The sequence below is a fragment of the Coregonus lavaretus genome (genome assembly GCF_964263955.1).
Source record: "Coregonus lavaretus genome assembly, contig: HAP1_SCAFFOLD_1248, whole genome shotgun sequence".
Lineage (NCBI taxonomy): Eukaryota > Metazoa > Chordata > Actinopteri > Salmoniformes > Salmonidae > Coregonus > Coregonus lavaretus.
Genome location: NW_028159596.1, coordinates 95,801 through 112,392, shown reverse-complemented (window position 1 = coordinate 112,392; position 16,592 = coordinate 95,801). Strand labels below are relative to the sequence as shown.

The following is a 16,592-nucleotide window of genomic DNA, read 5'->3' as shown; positions in this document are numbered from 1 at the left end:
AGACCACAATTGAGATAATCCATGTATTGGATTAATTTATACAATGTGTACTGTTATTATTATTATTATTATTATTATTATTATCATCATCATCATCTCATATCCTATCATAAATAAAGTAATGTTTGACCTTATCAACATGGACACCCTCATCTGACACGTTTCTACGTATTTCATCAAAACGTCATATCCGGCTAATGGGGTCAGTTTTGTTTCCGCGGATCCGCCATTTCATTTTTTGAAGTTAATTGTGACAAGTAACAAGATTTGATTCAAAATTGTATTGTTTTACAACTGGGTTGGGTGAGTTATCATTTAAATCTGGCGATCAGACACGTTTTGTACGAGGACCAGCTTGTGGATTTTAAATTGATGGGCATATGCAAGTTGCGGATGTCGCCTATTTTCCAAACGTGTTCTAAGCGCTAAAGTTTTTGTATGAGTTGAATGCTGGTTGTGGATAAGTGGAGGCAAAGGGAAGGCCCGTGAAGCCTCGGCTTTGGAGTGGGAGTCATGGCCGGAAATTTTGACGCAGAGGACCGTGCAAGTTGGTACTGGGGAAGATTAGGTAGACAGGAGGCAGTTTCACTTTTACAAGGACAGAGACATGGAGTGTTTTTGGTGAGAGACTCTATCACAAGTCCAGGCGACTACGTGCTGTCCGTTTCAGAGAATTCCAAAGTCTCGCATTACATAATCAACAGCATCAGCAACAACCGGCAGTCTGGCTCAGGTAAGAGAGACATGCTTTGGGGCTGCAGAATAAAGGAGCCACCAAGGTATCCGTTCTTGTATGACTTCAATGCAACCGGATTTACAATAACGCATGCAATCCAATGATAAAATATTAATCCAGCAAGCCACTCCACGTTTATTTGGCTTTATTTGGAACATAATTTTAGATGAACTTCCTACAAGTGAATTAACCAAACAGTGACATTTGGATTAACCAGACGTCAACTATGTAGTCCACTGCCTTTTTATCGGCCAGAAATGTGGTAATTCACATGCCAATTAATAAGGCCTAATACCTTTGGCCAGTGAAATGGTTTCTGTTGTTCTTTCCTTCTTTTCTACTCATCCCTCTTTTCCCACCCTCCTCTCCCAGGCCTGGCGCCACCACGGTTCCGCATAGGGGACCAGGAGTTTGACGCCCTCCATTCCCTGCTGGAGTTCTACAAGATCCACTACTTGGACACCACCACTCTGATAGAGCCGGTCAACAAGGCCAAAAAATCTTCCTTCGTCAATGCAGGTGCTGGAGGCCTGCCGCAGCGGCTAGAAGACGAGTTTGTCCGTGCCCTCTTCGATTTCCCAGGCAACGACGATGAGGACCTGCCTTTCAGAAAGGGTGACATCCTGCAGGTTCTGGAGAAGCCTGAGGAGCAGTGGTGGAACGCCAAGAATTTAGAGGGGCGTCCCGGGATGATCCCTGTGCCCTACGTGGAGAAGTACCGACCGGCCTCTCCCACCTCGGGGGGCCCTGGAGCAGGGGGTCCCAGTGGGGTGGGCTCGGTAGACAGCTCCAGTGTTCAGGGCCCTCCTCTGCTAGACCCGAGCCAGTACGCCCAGCCCACATCTCTTCCCAACCTGCAGAACGGACCCGTCTTTGCCAGGGCGATCCAGAAGAGGGTGCCCAACGCCTACGACAAGACCGCCCTTGCCTTAGAGGTACCTACCTAGCTTTGCTCTCTTGTTCTCTCATCTCCTCTTTCCCTTTATTCATCATCCCTCTCTCAGATTCTTTGATACTCTTCATTTTGTCATGGATTTTCCTTTGTCCACAGCCTTCAGTGCAATGAGGCTAATCATTACTGGTCTTGTACAACATATATTTTCTTTGGCATTATGTCAAAATTATGAGGTCAGAGAATCAAATCACCTTTTTATTCAGCCTTTTCTTTTTATTCTTTATCATTAATAGTGATTTAGAATGATATTGAATTGATGACATTTCTGAATGGTTGTCGTCTGTACCGTCATAGTTGTAATGCCAATATCAGTGTCTTAAGTGGTAATCCTCACTACTGGGACTGGTTTGAACTGTTGTAAAGTCATAATCTGGAGAAGTCCCTATGTTCTCTCCCAGTGAGGCATTCCAAGTTGTCTTCCATTTCCGCTCACTGCTGGAAGGAATGAAGGAGTTGGTATGTGACCTCTGTGACTCGTTGTCTGTGACTTCCTCCTCAGGTTCTTAACCAGTCGCATGCCCCTCAGGGTCCCAGTCGCCTGCCCCTCAGGGTCCCAGTCGCCAGGCTTGTTAAACAAGTTAGTCTGGGTCGTATCCATTAGTCACCAAACAGAAGAAAACGGACTGAAACGGGCAGGGACTTTCCTGATCTTGTCCAATAAGCAATGCTTATTTTTGTTTTTCATTGCAAAACGTTTTGCTACGGGTGTGCTCTATTGAATATGACCCAGTGCATGCAGGGTGGTGGTCAGTCAGTCTGAACTCAATGGCCAACTGCTCTAAAGCTCATTAGAGAATGCTGCCAGAGGCTCCCTCCCTGACTGTCTTAACAAACTGTCCAAAAGGGGAAAGAGGGCTTCCAAAGCGAAGGTCGTTGTGGGAAGGAAATACTTTGTGTAGAGGAACATTTCCTTTCATTTCTATGAGGACATTACTCTGAGCCAGAGCAGCCTCTGGGCGACAAGCCAGCGGTCTCAGTCTCAGCTGCCCCCCTCTCTCCTCTTCTAACCTGCTTGGGGAGAGGGGAGAAGGGAGGTGGAGGGAGTGAAGGAACAGTAACACTGAAACAGATACATGATCTTCACTTTCTGACCTTCTTTCTGTCTTTATGGAATCAGCTACAGGCTGGAGGTAGTCTGTTTTGCCTCTGTCTTTTGAAAGACTGAAGTGTTACGCTACATGCTTACAAGGACAAAAAGTAATGTCAAAGACTCGTGTGAAAATGTTGCATTACTTTTATTTACTTTTGGGTCCCAGACAGTTTATATGTTCTACCCACCCAAGAGTCAGTCAGCACTGCGCTCCACTGATAACCAACAGGATATTTACCCTCCATAAAGGTGTTTGCCAGTGGTATGACTAAGGAGGATATAGGTTTAATGATTAGCCCCCTGCACACACTTCCTGGTCACATCTTAGTAGATGGGAGTACTTCACTCTCTTTAGAAGAATGGTCCACCTGTAATGAAGAGGCCTACAGGATGAACCGTCAAATGGACCTCTGCAGTACTGGTTTGTGTTTAGTTGCACTGTGATTTGTGCTTGTGAGGCCAAATGAACTGCTGCGATACATAGACACAAAGTTTCACAAGTGGCTATCTTGCTGCAACTAAAACGTACTGAAATGGGGAGTGTCTCCCTGGACTTGTCCAGTAAGAAAGGCACATTTTTGTGTTCTGTTGAAAAGCATTTGGAAATGTTTTCCGTAGCGTGCCTTAATGAACATGAGCCAGGTCTGTCTGTTTGACGACTCCTTCTCCTCCTGCAGGTGGGCGACATGGTGAAGGTGACAAAGATCAACGTGAACGGCCAGTGGGAGGGCGAGTGCAAGGGCAAGCGCGGCCACTTCCCCTTCACCCACGTTAAGCTGCTGGACCATAACAACCCTGAGGACGATGCGAGCTGAGAGTGGACACTGGGCTCCTTGGGCTCCTCCCATCCCTTACTCTGCCCTTAGACACACACACTCACTCCCTCCACTGCCACCATCGCCCCTGTGCCAATCAGCAGCCTCCTCATGGCCACACTCAGACACACACACACACACACCACTTCCTCTTCCTCAGTTGGTCCCGTTAGATAATCATTACGCTGTGTCATCTTCACTCACACCACCAGTATTTATACCACTTCAGCACCATGGTCAGCTCTATCAACACACACGCACCCACACACATTCCCCTTCTAAATAAGAAAGACTCAAGCCTTGTCTGGGATGAGGACCGTGGCTGTGTATTATCAAGAGGAAGAGGGGGAGTGTGTGGACAGCCATTCAGAGAGAGGGAAAGAAAGATAGAAATGCTATCTTGGACTGGAATGGTAAACACAGAGACCCATGGAGAAACACTGGTTGTCGAGGAGAGCCGTTAGGATAACACTACATTGTACACAAAACTATCATCCTCACTACAAATCCACGACCAAGTAACTAGTAGTCTTTTGTAAGAACAAAATAACATATTGTTATGAAATTGTTGATAACCATTACATGCTGAAATTGTTTCTTTTCTGCCTTGTATTTCTGCATCGTTTTTCCGAGAAGTAACATTGCCAGTCCACCACTATTGCAGAGATCTCAACAAATGTGTAGGCTATGTTGTGTGCTTATGGTATTGTCAGGCGCTAACCCTCTCTCTTATTTTTTTGTGTTTGTCTTTGACAAACCTTTGTCTGCTCCGCTCCTACTCTGAATCACTGAAACATTTTTTATTTTTACAAACGGCTGTTAACTTTTAACCTTGTTCTAAACAGTGGAGATGCCTTTTGTGTATGATCAGCCAGGGTCGCGCAAATGTTCTGCCATACCATAGCCAAGGATAGACTGTTAAAATGACATTTTCATATGACATAAGCTCAATGTTCATATGAATTGGCTTTCTCCTTGCAAGCTGTCAGATATAAAACAGATTACGGTAGTACCTACTTGTTCTCCTGTACACGTTGGTTACAAGGTAAAGGCAGTGCATTGACACTGACTGTTCTCACATTTCTGTTCTAGATTCCTGTCATCCACTATATTTTGAGAATTGATGTCTGTCTGTATTTATTAGTGTATTAGAGCAAGCTAAAAACCCTTTAATTTGCATGCATCCACAAACCACCATACTATTACTAAGATTGTCTACTTTGAATAGGTCTTCTTTGTTGTTAAGAGATCACAGTTAAGTCCACCTGTTGACACATGACAATCATCTTTCCATTCCTATCATGTAGAAAACTGACAAATGTTTGCACCCTGGCACAGCATCACAAAGCACCCTGGCACAGCATCACAAAGCACCCTGGCACAGCATCACAAAGCACCCTAGCACAGCATCACAAAGCACCCTGGCACAGCATCACAAAGCACCTTGGCACAGCATCACAAAGCACCCTAGCACAGCATCACAAAGCACCCTGGCACAGCATCACAAATGTTACAGATATAAGTAGTTTACTGTACACAGCAGATGCGTATCTCTGTTCCACTATAAATTAAACCTGTATCTGACCATTCTTACACATTGCACCCCACTGAATGTGCCCCTGAAATTCACTTGGATAACTTCACCTCCTAGAGGGGTTTCCCATAGATTTAGGCGGAGGGGACTTGAGAAATGGTTTACCTCGTCTTCAGTAGAACTGGCCACTAGGGTGCACTGCAACAGCATTAGGCAGAGCGGTGCTGGGAGAACCAAGGTGCTAGTCTGTCTCTGAGCCTTAGCCTTTGTTGATCAATACAGTAGTCTGTGTTGAGGTTGCTGGAGGTGAAATTAGTTTTTTCAGAATGCACTTCAGTTATTTTTTACAATTACTTGTCAGTTCTGACCCCATCCTTTTAATGACTTTTCTTGCCTTTTCTTTACTGTTCCAATATGTCATTTCTGCTGTGTTCATTGTCTGTGGCAGACCTTGTGATGGCTTTTTTGGGGGATAATATAAGGTAATTTAGCACCAAATTTATGAAGCAGCTGTGAAAAATCCAAACGCATGCATTATCAGGGTGTGAAGTCTACATAAATGGTAATATGGTAATACGAATTAAACTCCAATGATGTAGTACCTCATCAAAAATACAGTGTGTGCTGTCCTTAGATTATGTTTTGGGTAGTAAATGCTGCAAAGTCCAGAGGAATAGAATGTATAACCTTTTGATGATTGGATTGTCCTCAAACCACAGGGGTTATCCCATTGCCATCAAACTTTTACCATTTCTCTGTGTAATTGTAGCTTTCGGGCCACCTGACAAACTGTTTTATTGCCAATTTATGCCACAATCTTTGTTTAAGGGCAGGGTTCGGTAGGTTACTTTCTAGATGTAATCAGTTAGTTACTAGTTACCTCTCCAAAATTGTAATCGGTATTAACTTTTGGATGACCCAAATTGATTACTTTCAGTTACTTTTGGATTACTGTCCCCTTTATAAGCAGATAAAAAGGAACCATCAAACGCATTTAGTGTGTCATCATAGTGGTCTCTGACTTGAGTTCAGACTTGCTCAGGTGGAACAAACTTAAACTTGCGCCTTTTTTCAATGCGGAATTAAATGTCATTGAGAAAACAGAAAGGTGTCATAATGTATTTTTTCGCGAACATCCTTTCTCAATTTAAAAGTAATCCAAGAAGCAATCATCTAGTTTTTTTTTTAAGTATCTAGTTACTCAGTTACTCCAGTATTAACATCTGTTAAATAATGTCTGCATTTTCATTCATTCTCTCAGTGCATGCCTGTTGCTTATGTAATCTGCTCTTATTTTAATGATTTTTTGTTGTCAATCATGCCTATAAATATTTTAAAGTATTGTATTTTTGTAACCCTGTGTAAGTCATGACCTTTCATAAGGGGGCTTGGTTGGCAACCGCAAATGGAAATTGTGATATCAAAATGTGCCATTGTATTATAACACTATATTCTTTCAAGACAAGTGAAATGACCTTTTATTTTCTGTAGCATGTAATATGTAACATGCTCAATTGGTAGAGCATGGCGCTTGTAACGCCAGGGTTGTAACGCCAGGGTAGTGGGTTCGATCCCCGGGACCACCCATACGTTAAAATGTATGCACACATGACTGTAAGTCGCTTTGGATAAAAGCGTCTGCTAAATGGCATATTAAAGTCAAAGGATTGGCAAATGAAAATACTGTACCCTATCAATCTTATGGATTGTCATAAATTGATGAGATCAAACTGCACTGCCGTTATTCATTCATCATTTGGCTCACTTGTCTGTCACTGGTTGCCATGCCGTGCAAAAATGGGAGGGGTTTTTCTGGGGAAGGGGTGATCCTCAGTGGGGGGTGATGCGTGTGTGGTGTGAAAGGTTCCCGGATTTAGATTTTCGCCATCTTTTTTTTTTTACTCCAGTACAACCGGTGGGGTGGAAACGCCACTGATCTATCCGTTGATTTCACAGGAACAGCCGACAGATTGACCTAGTACGATAGCAGCTACTGTCGACCCTTTTTATCAATTTGTCAGTTAAACTAGACTATTCGCAACAAAATGGGCGATCGGGAGGATTTAGTATATCAGGCAAAACTCGCCGAGCAGGCTGAGAGATATGACGGTAAGAGACACAATTGTATTATTCAATGGAGGGACATGTTCGCCGCTGTTTTTTTTCACCAGCTAGCTAACGTTAGCTACCAACATAGCTAACACTTGCACTCACTCATCCTCCTCCCTCTTGCAGGGGGCCTCGAGCGAGGACGGTGATGTCAGTGCGCTAACGTTAGCTAGCTAGTTAGCGTGAGCTAACGCATTAGCTTAACGAGCTAGCTGTGTAACTAACATTAATTACCCAATACTATAGCCACTTAACTGTCCAGATTTGTTTAACGATATGGATAATTTAAAGAGAATACAAAATGGCGGATTATTGATGGTGCGAGAGCTAGGTAGCTAGCAAGCAAGTGGGGGTGGTAGTTAGCTAACGCGTTAGCCACCTAACGTTAGCTGTGCTACAGTAGCTATGTGGGGATTACTTTTCCCAAACAATGATGTCAGCCAATGTAAACATATGGTAAAGTATTAGCTATAATCTAACGTTAGATAACTATGTAAATTTGTTGGCCAGCCAAATACCCTACCCCAGTTTACTAAACTTCTCGTGGTCCAACGTTAGCCATAGCGTGCTATCTGGGTGTGACGTATCGAAGACTGACCTGAAACAAAACCTTCCCCAATGATAAGACATTTTGACGTAGCTAGTTAAGTTAGCAAGCTAGCTAACATGCCTGTCAATTGGCATGAAGCAGAAGCTGTTATTAGATGTGTGATTACAGGGCATGATCATGTCTGTCTGGCTATGGAACCCTGGCCACATGCAACTTTGATTTGCCCCGAAATAAAACCAGTTTAGCTGCTTTATTTCACTCTCAAATCAAATGCGATTCTTCAGACATGCTGCTCTCATTCTTGACACTGATGTAACTATCGGTTTCTGAAAGATATGATTTTGTACCTTGTCACTGGGTATATGTTGATGCGGTACAGATGTAGTCTTGTAGTATTAATCCCTCGGCATGACTGAATTAAACCTAAATGTTGCAGCAGATACTACCTTCCAAGATTGTATGATCAAGAACCTGTATTCATAAAGCACATCAGAGTAGGCATGCTGATCTAGGATCAGGTCTCACCTGTCCTTATAATCATATTCATTATGATCGAATTGGCAAAATTGATTATAGATCAGCTTGCCGACTCTGGGAATATAGGCCCAGGTTTAGGGACAGAGATGATTGTAAATAGGACTTTCTATAATTGGGATTATATTGTTGAGAAATAAACATTTGTAACTTTAGCATAAGAAAAAGGAAAGAAAGATCTCTGAAGTCAAACTTTGTCAAATAGTTTTATTTTGGATCTGATCTTTCAGCCCCAATTACTTATGACTTCCTCTCTGCTCCCCACAGAAATGGTGGAGTCCATGAAGAGAGTGGCCGGGTTGGATGTGGAACTAACAGTCGAGGAGCGAAATCTACTATCAGTGGCCTACAAAAATGTAATTGGGGCGAGGAGAGCATCATGGAGGATAATCAGCAGTATTGAACAAAGGGAAGAGAACAAAGGTGGAGAAGACAAATTGAAAATGATCCGGGAATACAGGCAAACTGTGAGTACGCCCAGAAGTATGAGTCATTCTGAGTGCACTCATATAGGACTGGTGCGAGAGAGATCTGACATGATTGGAGAGGCATTTGAGCTGCAGCACTCTTAAAGCAATATGGTAGCATTTCTACTGGAGAAAATTGTCATTGATATAAAGTAGTTTAGGCTAATTCACCTGAATGATACCGTTTGTGTATTGTTGCTTGTTGTGCCTAACATTGTGCCAGTGGCTGGTAATTCATTGAGTTATTTTTTCTCCTGCAGGTTGAGAACGAGCTGAAGTCAATCTGTAATGACATTCTGGATGTACTGGACAAGCACCTTATTCCAGCTGCCAACACGGGAGAGTCCAAGGTCTTTTACTACAAAATGTACGAGCCTCTTCTCCTTTTCTCGATGTGTTGTTTGGGAACAGATGCTTGATAGATGGTTATTGCTGTTTTTTAATGACCGGGTTAGAACAGTATTCCACTTCTCTAATGGCTCTAGAATAAAGCATAGAGCAGGGATTGTGATTCCTCCTGCTAAATCCCGAATTCCTGCTTTTCTGACATTTATCCTCCATTCTTTGATCATTGAAACTGAGCTATCCCCAAGATGTTTTAGGTTGCCCTGATCACGTCCCTGAGTTAGGAACATAGTTGTTTTTCACATGTTTTCAGGGAGCCTTTGTACATTTTACACCATGATGACCCACTGATTCGTCTCCCTCTTGCTCTCCCCTCAGGAAAGGCGATTACCACAGGTATCTGGCCGAGTTTGCCACCGGGAACGACAGGAAGGAGGCTGCAGAGAACAGTTTGGTCGCCTACAAAGCTGCTAGCGACATCGCCATGATCGAACTGCCACCTACACACCCCATTCGCCTAGGCCTCGCTCTTAACTTCTCCGTATTCTACTATGAAATCCTCAATTCACCCGACCGCGCGTGCAGGCAAGTACCTCGCACGGCTCTCCTTGATAGACTCTCTTGATACAAGTGTGACATAAGACCAATGTTTGTACTGCAGGTTGGCGAAGGCTGCGTTCGATGATGCCATCGCAGAGCTGGACACGTTGAGTGAAGAAAGCTACAAGGACTCCACACTTATCATGCAGTTGTTACGTGACAACCTGACACTATGGACTTCAGACATGCAGGGAGATGGTAAGCTGAGTGAGAGCTCCCACACCTGGACTTTTAGAATGCATGGAGGAAGTTGGTAATATTATTAAGGGGTAAAGAGATTTTTGAGAACATGCTCAATTCCTCAATTTCTTCCAGTCTGAGGTATACTTACAATATTACAGCAGTTTGCCTCTGCTATTTTTTTTGTTAGCCCATTACAATGTTTGTAAACGGATGCTATCCTACCAGAAAAGTGTAGCACTGGATCTCCTTGAGGTGTGTGCTATTGCTTATTCGGCTCTTTTCAGAGCTGCTGACGTGGATCATTATGCTAACCCTAACGTCTCCCTTCTCCATCCGTCTCTAACCTAACCTTGTGTCTTTCACCTTGCAGTTTCTTCCGCATTGCTTAGTGGTCCTTTCCCCCCTCTCTCTGCCCTCTAAAGCTGTAGCTTCTTCAACCTTCATCTTATTGTCTGATTCATCTCTCACCTCTCTCGTTCTGTTTGTGTAGAGTCCTAAAGGAACAAAACAGCTGTTCATTTCCCATAATCTGTACTTTGTAAGTGTTTTCTGGCCTTGGTTTGAATCGTTTGTTCTGTCCCCCTTCACTACTAACTCACTGCAACGCCACTCACCCATTGGTTTGTGTCCTCGGGAAAGTTGTATATTCACACACTGTGTCTTATGAATAGTATTTTTACATAGTGATTTAAAATAAAATCACCTGTCTATCAGTAATGCATTTAGTTAGAAGGTAACCTGAAGCGACTGTCTTTTTCATGTTCTGATTTCTACGCGTCTTGGACAGCTGACAGATTATTGGGTGTTTGGTACTGGTGTGCGGGTATCGTCTTTCAGCTGGAACCATTTTAGGCCAGGTGAAGGGCAGCTCTGTAGGTACAAGGAGGCCAGGTGAAGGGCAGCTCTGTAGGTACAAGGAGGCCAGGTGAAGGGCAGCTCTGTAGGTACAAGGAGGCCAGGTGAAGGGCAGCTCTGTAGGTACAAGGAGGCCAGGTGAAGGGCAGCTCTGTAGGTACAAGGAGGCCAGGTGAAGGGCAGCTCTGTAGGTACAAGGAGGCCAGGTGAAGGGCAGCTCTGTAGGTACAAGGAGGCCAGGTGAAGGGCAGCTCTGTAGGTACAAGGAGGCCAGGTGAAGGGCAGCTCTGTAGGTACAAGGAGGCCAGGTGAAGGGCAGCTCTGTAGGTACAAGGAGGCCAGGTGAAGGGCAGCTCTGTAGGTACAAGGAGGCCAGGTGAAGGGCAGCTCTGTAGGTACAAGGAGGCCAGGTGAAGGGCACTAGCTTTCTCTGTGGGGCTGCAAGTGTCTCACCAAGTTAGAACGTGGGTTTGTGTGTAGAGTCTGACGCTCTGTAGTCGCCTGCCTGATCTGTTGATGGATAGTGCCTGATCTCCGTAGCTATCCTAAGAGCCGTGTATTGTGGAGACTGGACGACTAACAGCATGGCACCAGTTGTTGAGAGGCTATATGGGATATCCTGTCTGTCTTTGACTGGGTGACATTATCTACATCCAGTCCCATAATTGCTCTGTCATTCTGTCTGCCTGGCATCCTGTAGCATGACACAAATAGACAGTTGTCTCACTAGCAACGGAATGCCAGGACAATATAGTGGCTTATGTTGGAATAGAATACTTGGGTACAGGTGAGTCTTAGGCAGATCTGTCAAGAGGGATTTAAAGATAGGATGTTACTGTATTAGCTAGATGGCTTATAAATCATGGAATGAGTAGGCTATGGGGAAATTAACAAATCAAACTTGCTTCTCAATTATAAACGGAAGTCATCTGTCAGGTTGTCAAGTAGAGCCTATATAGGACGTTTCATTTTAAAGCTTTTGAATTAGTCTAAGATGTCATTTTTATTTGATTGAAGCACTACAGTAGTTATTTTTGATATGGCCTACAAGGTTGTAGTTAGTGGTTGAAGTTTCACTGCATGTGCTAAGATGTTTGTGACGCACTGAATGAAACCACCACTGGGCTCACTTTGGCCTGTCCACCTTCAACTTTGTAGACTGTAGGTTAAAACTGGCACAGGAGTAATGCAATACTTCCACAGCATCTCAATATGTTTGATGTTTGGGCACTGAGTCTGATCACCTAGACTAAGTTTGTCTCTCGTGTACATAACCTGAAAGCCCAGCCCTCACCGTCCGTTTTCTCTTGTTTTCAAGCAGGTGAAGAACAGAACAAAGAGGCGCTGCAAGATGTGGAGGACGAGCCCCAGTGAGACATCACAGCCAGCTTGAGACACCCCCCCCCCCCAGTGGCCCAAGTGACAGTGGCTCTCCTCAGCAGCTCTAACACCTCATGGTCTTAGAGATAATCAGTTTATTTTTTATTTTTTTTATAGCCCTTTAATTCAATTCAAATATAAATACCACTTAATTGAGACAATAAATACAATTTTGGAAAGGCAAAGAGTCCCTGGATTATTGTATTTTTCTTGGTACACGCGGTTCTGAAAATTATTTTTCGTTGTTTTGTTTTTGCTCTTTCCTCATTATTTTATCAGTTGCTGGATGTATTTAGAGACATTTTTTTCTTAATGTAATTACAGAAATTAACTTTTATTACTGATAGTTTTATTAGTTGTGGGAGCTGTAATATTTCTGTGTTAGTGAAAGAGATGCAAATCATTAAACATTTGAAGGGCAAGTCTAAACAAAGTGCTTTTGTTAACTTTAGTTTTTCAGAGGAAGTTGGCAAAATTCTTGATATCCATGTGGCGCAAAATGCTTAACTTTTACATCATAGTGATTCTATTGTAATGTTTTGGATTGTACTTTGTGCTGAAATACTGTATTGCGCATACTTGCTGATTTCAGATGGTGGCTGGTAGTGGTTTTAAAAATCCAAGGGAGCGCTGTTGCGTTTAGTAAAAGACCGCTCTTGATTGGCTTCTGTTGAAAGATGACAGGGTTCTAAATAGATGATCTCAAACCTGCATGAGTTAATGAATAGTTATTTTTCAGCCTCTTTCCCCTCCTTTATATAGCTCCTAAAGTTTTTCTTTCCTTTTCGCTTCATTATGTGTAATTTAAAGCTAATTTGTACTACTGGATATCTGACTGGAGCCACAGAGCGTCTCCTATTGTTCTTTCTGAAACACAGCATGGAATTAACATTAAACAATCTAAATTAAACATACCTAAATGTCTGTTGGTGTTGATTGCATCAAACAATTCATTCATGCTTCTTGGTTTTTACTTTTTAAAAAGCCATGGAGTAAAGCCATGGAATTGGGTGTTTAAACATGGTTAGAAATGACTCACAAAATGGAAGCTTGCCTGTTGGATGTATACCCATTTATTTTTGGTGGGCCATGTTAAGTCACTGTCATTTGAGAAGCACTGGAGGAAGGTTGGAGATAGACAAGGGATTTTCTAACACAACCACAGGGCTCATGGTTGGTTGGCCCCGATACCAAATCTCTAATCAGAGTTTTTTGTTGAAGATGTCAAGTTAAAACATTTGTAATGATGGATTGCATTTATTTGCTAGCAGTTGTCATTTACAGAAACAGTGCTTTACTTGTATACCAGTTGAGCATGTATGGCAGGGAAATATGTAGGCCTACATTAGAAGAATGTTGGCTTTGAACAAGTTTATTAAAATGGAAGGGGACAAATAATCCAACAAACGTTTATATGAATTGTCACCGTGACACTCCGATGACAGGTGACTGTAAGACCCTAACTAGGTTACAGGGGCCCTAGTCTCAACAGCCAGTGTCTACAAAGAAAGCCCTATCAAATCTGGTACGTGAGACCACTGGGCCTAGTACTAACCTTTGAGGCGCTGGTCTAGGTTTTTTGAACACATGTAAGTCTTGAAATCATTAACAACAGTCTAGTCGTTGGAGGTGAAATGTTATGGTAGCAGAGCTTTCCCATCAGTGAGCTGAAGTCGGCCTCTTCTAAACGGTCCTTTTCAAAATGTTCCTCCATGTCTTCTTTCCTAACAAAATTACAGATGTATTTCAAGTGTTAATTTAAACACAGTGTTAATTTAATGTGTTATTTTAAGTGTTGATTTAATAGTGATAACTTTCAAGAATATAAGGATTTATATTTGCCAGTCTTTTCTTGATTGTTTCTTTATTCTTTATGTGAAAGTGAACAAGTTCATGTCATTTATATGAAGGCACCTGGTGTGTTTATTTTGTCATTTGACAGTTGGTTATCACGTGTCAATCAGAAGACTGACTTACATTAACAGAGAGTGAAATATTCTTTCAGACAGGGCACATGTCGCGCAGAATGACACAGTCAAAGTGTGAATTTTGCGTCAATCAATACCACCAGCCGCAGGAGCAGCCCAGCGGTGACATCAGTCATATACAGGTTACATATACCACGTTCCATTTCCTGCAATACAGAGAGACACAGCCCATTGTACATGGTCTGTAAATTGTGATTCGATATAGATTTGTCCACAGCTGCTGTTTTGCACATAGTATTTTGTAACAGGATTATACATTTTAAATGGATTTAGATTCTCACATTTCATCCATAAACTAGTCAGTCTAACTTGTTTCTGCTGGGTCAGCGCCTGCTGGTGAGGGATCCTCTCAGGCCATCCACTGTGGTGGGGGAACCACATTATATTATGCAATTTTATTTGGATTTACCTTGAGAGAAGGCAGTCCATCCCTGTCCTTATCAAACTTCTCGAAGACTCTCCTGTATAGGTTGCTTCTTCGCTTACACACTTGACAGAACCTGCGGAGATATCCCTGTGGAGAGAGGCCTGGCTGGGACACAGAGAATGACCTCCAAAATCTTGTCATTTCCACCAAGTGAATGAATGACAGATCTCACATTCTGAATTGATCTGGGGAAAATCCATCCAACCCACTCTCCAGCTGTCTGAAGTCCATTGGAAGGTCAAAGCGACATATCTTCGTGGATGGACGCACCCTCGCCTCCAATGGTTGGTGTTTACCTCTCTGTTATTGGATTAATATGATTGTCAGGATTGTTAAAGACAGTGCCAACTCTTCAGTTAGTATTCAATGTATAATAAGGCTTTCTTACAGCATTCTCCAGCTCATACAACTGTGTGCATATGCTGTCCAGACTCTCCTCTCCCTCCTCACTGGTTACAGGGTGACGCAAGAGCAGCTCCTTTAGCACATCCTGTTGGACAGGACGTGTACACACAGAGACTGCTTCCACTGAAACTCAGGTAAAACTAGGAAAAGGGGGATACCTAGTCGATTGTACAACTGAATGCATTCAACTGAAATGTGTCTTCCGCATTTAACCCAACCCCTCTGAATTAGAGCGGTGCGGGTGGGCTGCCTTAATCAACATCCACGTCATCGGCGCCCAGGTTACAGTGGGTTAACTGCTATGCTCAGGGGCAGAACAACAGATTTTTACCTTGTCAGCTCGGGGATTCAATCCAGCAATCTTTCGGTTACTGGCCCAACGCTATTTTGTAATTATATCATGATCCCAAGCTTGGAATACAGTGCATTCGGAAAGTATTCAGACCCTTTGACTTTTTCCACATTTTCTTACATTACAGCCTTATTCTAAAATGGATTAAATACAACAATTTCATAATCAATCTACACACAGTACCCCATAATGACAAAACAAAAACAGGTTTTTAGAGACTCTAAATTGTGCTCAGGTGCATCCTGTTTCCATTGATCATCCTTGAGATATTTCTTCAACTTGATTGGAGTCCACCTGTGGTAAATTCAATTGATTGGACATCATTTGGAAAGGCACACACCTGTCTATATAAGGTCCCACAGTTGACAGTGTATGTCAGAGCAAAACCCAAGCCATGAGGTTGAAGGAATTGTCCGTAGAGCTCAGAGACAGGATTGTGTCGAGGCACAGATCTGGGGAAGGGTACAAAAACATTTCTGCAGCATTGAAGGTCCCCAAGAACACAGTGGCCTCCATCATTCTTAAATGGATGAAGTTTGGAACCACCAAGACTCTTCCTAGAGCTGGCCGTCCGGCCAAACTGAGCAATCGGGGGAGAAGGACCTTGGTCAGGGAGGTGACCAAGAACCCGATGGTCACTCTGACAGAGCTCCAGAGTTCTTCTGTGGAGATGGGAGAACATTCCAGAAGGACTACCATCTCTGCATCACTCCACCAATCAGGCTTTTATGGTAGAGTGGCCAGACGGAAGCCACTCCTCAGTAAAAGGCACATGACCGCACGCTTGGAGTTTGCCAAAAGGCACCTAAAGACCCTCAGACCATGAGAAACAAGATTCTCTGGTCTGATGAAACCAAGATTGAACTCTTTGGCCTGAATGCCAAGCGTCACGTCTTGAGGAAACCTGGCACCATCCCTAAGGTGAAGCATGGTGGTGGCAGCATCATGCTGTGGGGATGTTTTTCAGCAGCAGGGACTGGGAGACTAGTCGGATCGAGGGAAATTTCAGACTGGGGCGAAGGTTCACGTTCCAAAAGGACAACGCAGGAGTGACTTCGGGACAAGTCTCTGAATGTCCTTGAGTGGCCCAGCCAGAGCCCAGACCTGAACCCAATCGAACATCTCTGGAGAGACCTGAAAATAGCTGTGCAGCGACGCTCCCCATCCAACCTGACAGAGCTTGAGAGGATCTGCAGAGAAGAATGGGAGAAACTCCTCAAATACAGGTGTGCCAAGCCTGTAGCGTCATACCCAAGAAGACCAGAGG

The 16,592-nt window shown here is 43.4% G+C and overlaps 2 protein-coding genes and 1 long non-coding RNA gene across 4 annotated transcripts; 2 read left to right on the top strand and 1 right to left on the bottom strand.

Moving 5' to 3' along the window:
* The first annotated feature begins 232 nt into the window (after positions 1–232).
* On the top strand, positions 233–5,738 carry LOC311122675 (adapter molecule crk-like). The gene is made up of 3 exons (XM_084197009.1): positions 233–733; positions 1,109–1,671; positions 3,459–5,738. The coding sequence occupies exons 1-3, from the start codon at positions 514–516 to the stop codon at positions 3,594–3,596; spliced, it is 921 nt and encodes a 306-aa protein (XP_084053135.1). The 5' UTR covers positions 233–513; the 3' UTR covers positions 3,597–5,738.
* A 1,281-nt stretch (positions 5,739–7,019) lies between these two features.
* Positions 7,020–13,067, top strand: LOC311122671 (14-3-3 protein epsilon-like). 2 transcript variants are annotated; one of them, XM_084197007.1, is made up of 6 exons: positions 7,020–7,239; positions 8,591–8,790; positions 9,051–9,157; positions 9,514–9,720; positions 9,797–9,933; positions 12,092–13,067. In XM_084197007.1, the coding sequence occupies exons 1-6, from the start codon at positions 7,176–7,178 to the stop codon at positions 12,145–12,147; spliced, it is 771 nt and encodes a 256-aa protein (XP_084053133.1). In that variant the 5' UTR covers positions 7,020–7,175; the 3' UTR covers positions 12,148–13,067. The 2 variants fall into 2 exon arrangements, with proteins under 2 accessions (XP_084053133.1, XP_084053134.1); XM_084197008.1 differs by having other exon boundaries at positions 7,032–7,239; positions 12,095–13,067.
* Positions 13,068–13,216: 149 nt separating this feature from the next.
* LOC311122674 lies at positions 13,217–14,674 on the bottom strand. The gene is made up of 3 exons (XR_014612479.1): positions 14,551–14,674; positions 14,131–14,287; positions 13,217–13,877 (listed from the first exon to the last, which is right to left on the bottom strand). It is a non-coding gene; the product is annotated as an uncharacterized lncRNA (long non-coding RNA).
* Positions 14,675–16,592: the final 1,918 nt, after the last annotated feature.